At 37.3% G+C, this 1,933-nt stretch overlaps 1 protein-coding gene across 1 annotated transcript in view; it reads right to left on the bottom strand.

Annotated features, from left to right (window-relative positions):
• Slc7a13 (solute carrier family 7 (anionic amino acid transporter), member 13) overlaps positions 1-770 on the bottom strand; it is a 7,802-nt gene extending 7,032 nt beyond the window's left edge. The window contains 2 exon segments of the mRNA XM_013012409.1: positions 122-277; positions 279-770. Of these exon segments, the coding sequence (XP_012867863.1) occupies positions 122-277; positions 279-770 (648 nt within the window).
• Positions 771-1,933: the final 1,163 nt, after the last annotated feature.

The following is a 1,933-nucleotide window of genomic DNA, read 5'->3' as shown; positions in this document are numbered from 1 at the left end:
GTAAACAAAGGAGGAGGCTGCAATGCTTGGTAAGAAATGTATGCATTATTCTGCCCATGTAATTGTAACCCCTCTGTACAGTATGTTCACAAATAAAATAAAATAAAAAATAAATTAAAAAAAAAGATCCTTGGAAGATGGTTTCTTTTATCTGGGAGAGATCTGGAATGTCTCCATCAAAAATGTTCTGAAACCTTTCTACATTCTTCTGCCTCCATCTTACCAGCATAAACACTCAACTTAGGGAAATGATGCTAAGTATGGACACCTTCAGCATTTGTACTTGCCATCTGAAGCCAGGTCATCTCTTTTATTCCACGGCAATTCAGAAATCCCACCATCCACAATGCAGCCAGGGCCAGACATTGCTTTGGTAGACTTGGGGTAACACAGCCGGGATAAAAAGGTTGGATACCATACTCAGCTAGCATCAAGGCATGACCAGCAGTCATTGTTGGTCCCAGAAAAATGGATGTCCAAACTCTCAGCAAAGAAGATATGGGGCCAAAGCATCTCTTCCGAAAAAAGTAGTGAGCTGCACTGCATGGGAAAGTGACACTTATCTCTACAAAGCAAAGGGATTATGTCAGGGACAGTATAGCACAGACAATCCAAACACACAGAGAGATCCTTATATTCATGCAAGAATATTCCAGAACTCCTTTGTGGGACACAAAAATTTCTGCCCCAATTATGTTAATAATTAAAAAAGCAGTGGCCCAGAAATATCCAAGTTCTCTTTTGAGCTGTATTTTCTCCTCTTCACCCATTGTAACTGAGAAATCTTAAAATTTTTCAATATAAATTACAATTTCTAATTTTTTCCTCTCTATTTTGCTGGAATTCTGGATTCTGCTATCATTTTTGCCACCTTCATTAAATATAGTCTGTTTTCAATTGTTAACAAAGCGTATGTGACAAAATCAGAAAAAATAAGATGGATTACTTGCAAGAGTTTAGTTTGACTTGTCATTTAATTATTATCAAATTAATACATTCAGAGGAAAAAGAGATAAGTTGAAACAGGGATTACAGTTCAAAGCTTCTCAAAAGAAAAACTGTTCCCAAACCATTGTTCTTAGCTCTGAGACATGTTCTAACACACACCTCTTAACTGTTTAAGAAAGTTCCACTTGCACTACCTAAACTGTTATTTGAAAATGACTCAGATTGCTCTGTGGGAAAATCCCTGTTTGTGGGTCATTTGCCTAAAACAATCAACTGCAATTATTCAATACAGCAATTTCCTAAGGCAAGAATAAAAGCATAGATAAACAGAATCCTAGCCTGAACTATATGGTGGCACTAATCCCAGGGGGCCTTCAAAAAGCTCTGGCATTTTCCTGAAGCTCTCCAAAGCTATGTATGAGGTCAGGGCTGTAAGTGTCCAGGAAATACCTGACAGGATTCAAGCTCTAGCAAGACAAGACTGAGAGAGAAAGAAAGATGTTCCCAAATAAACGAAAGCTGAAAGATCCCAATCAGTGGGTCATTCCTAAAGGGGCTGTATCAGCCTAACATACAAAGATACTAGATGAAATGAATTTTACAACGTGTGGATGGAACAGGAGGAAAAGATTGGGAGAGAGCAAGGGAGTGACATTGTCCAAAAACTATGTACTTTTTACCTGACTTATGTTACTGTAACCCTTCTATACCTTATCTTTAAAACAATAAAAAAGTTTAAATCAATATAAATAAGACAATAGATCATAACTCACATGTACATGAAGAAATAAACTCTCATTAATGCCAGTTACATCAATAAGTATTTCAAAAGCAATATAATGCAACTTTGGCATCATTTTATTCTTTTAGAAGATCTGTGTTGATGTTCTTCTGGTCTGTAAAGATGAGTGTGTATAGCCGGGCCCTGATGGCTCACATTTGTAATCCTAGCTACTCAGGAGACTGAGATCTGAGGATCACGGTT

This window comes from Dipodomys ordii, unplaced genomic scaffold, assembly GCF_000151885.1.
Source record: "Dipodomys ordii isolate 6190 unplaced genomic scaffold, Dord_2.0 Scaffold17, whole genome shotgun sequence".
Classification (NCBI taxonomy): domain Eukaryota; kingdom Metazoa; phylum Chordata; class Mammalia; order Rodentia; family Heteromyidae; genus Dipodomys; species Dipodomys ordii.
This window is presented reverse-complemented; position numbering and strand designations above follow the sequence as displayed.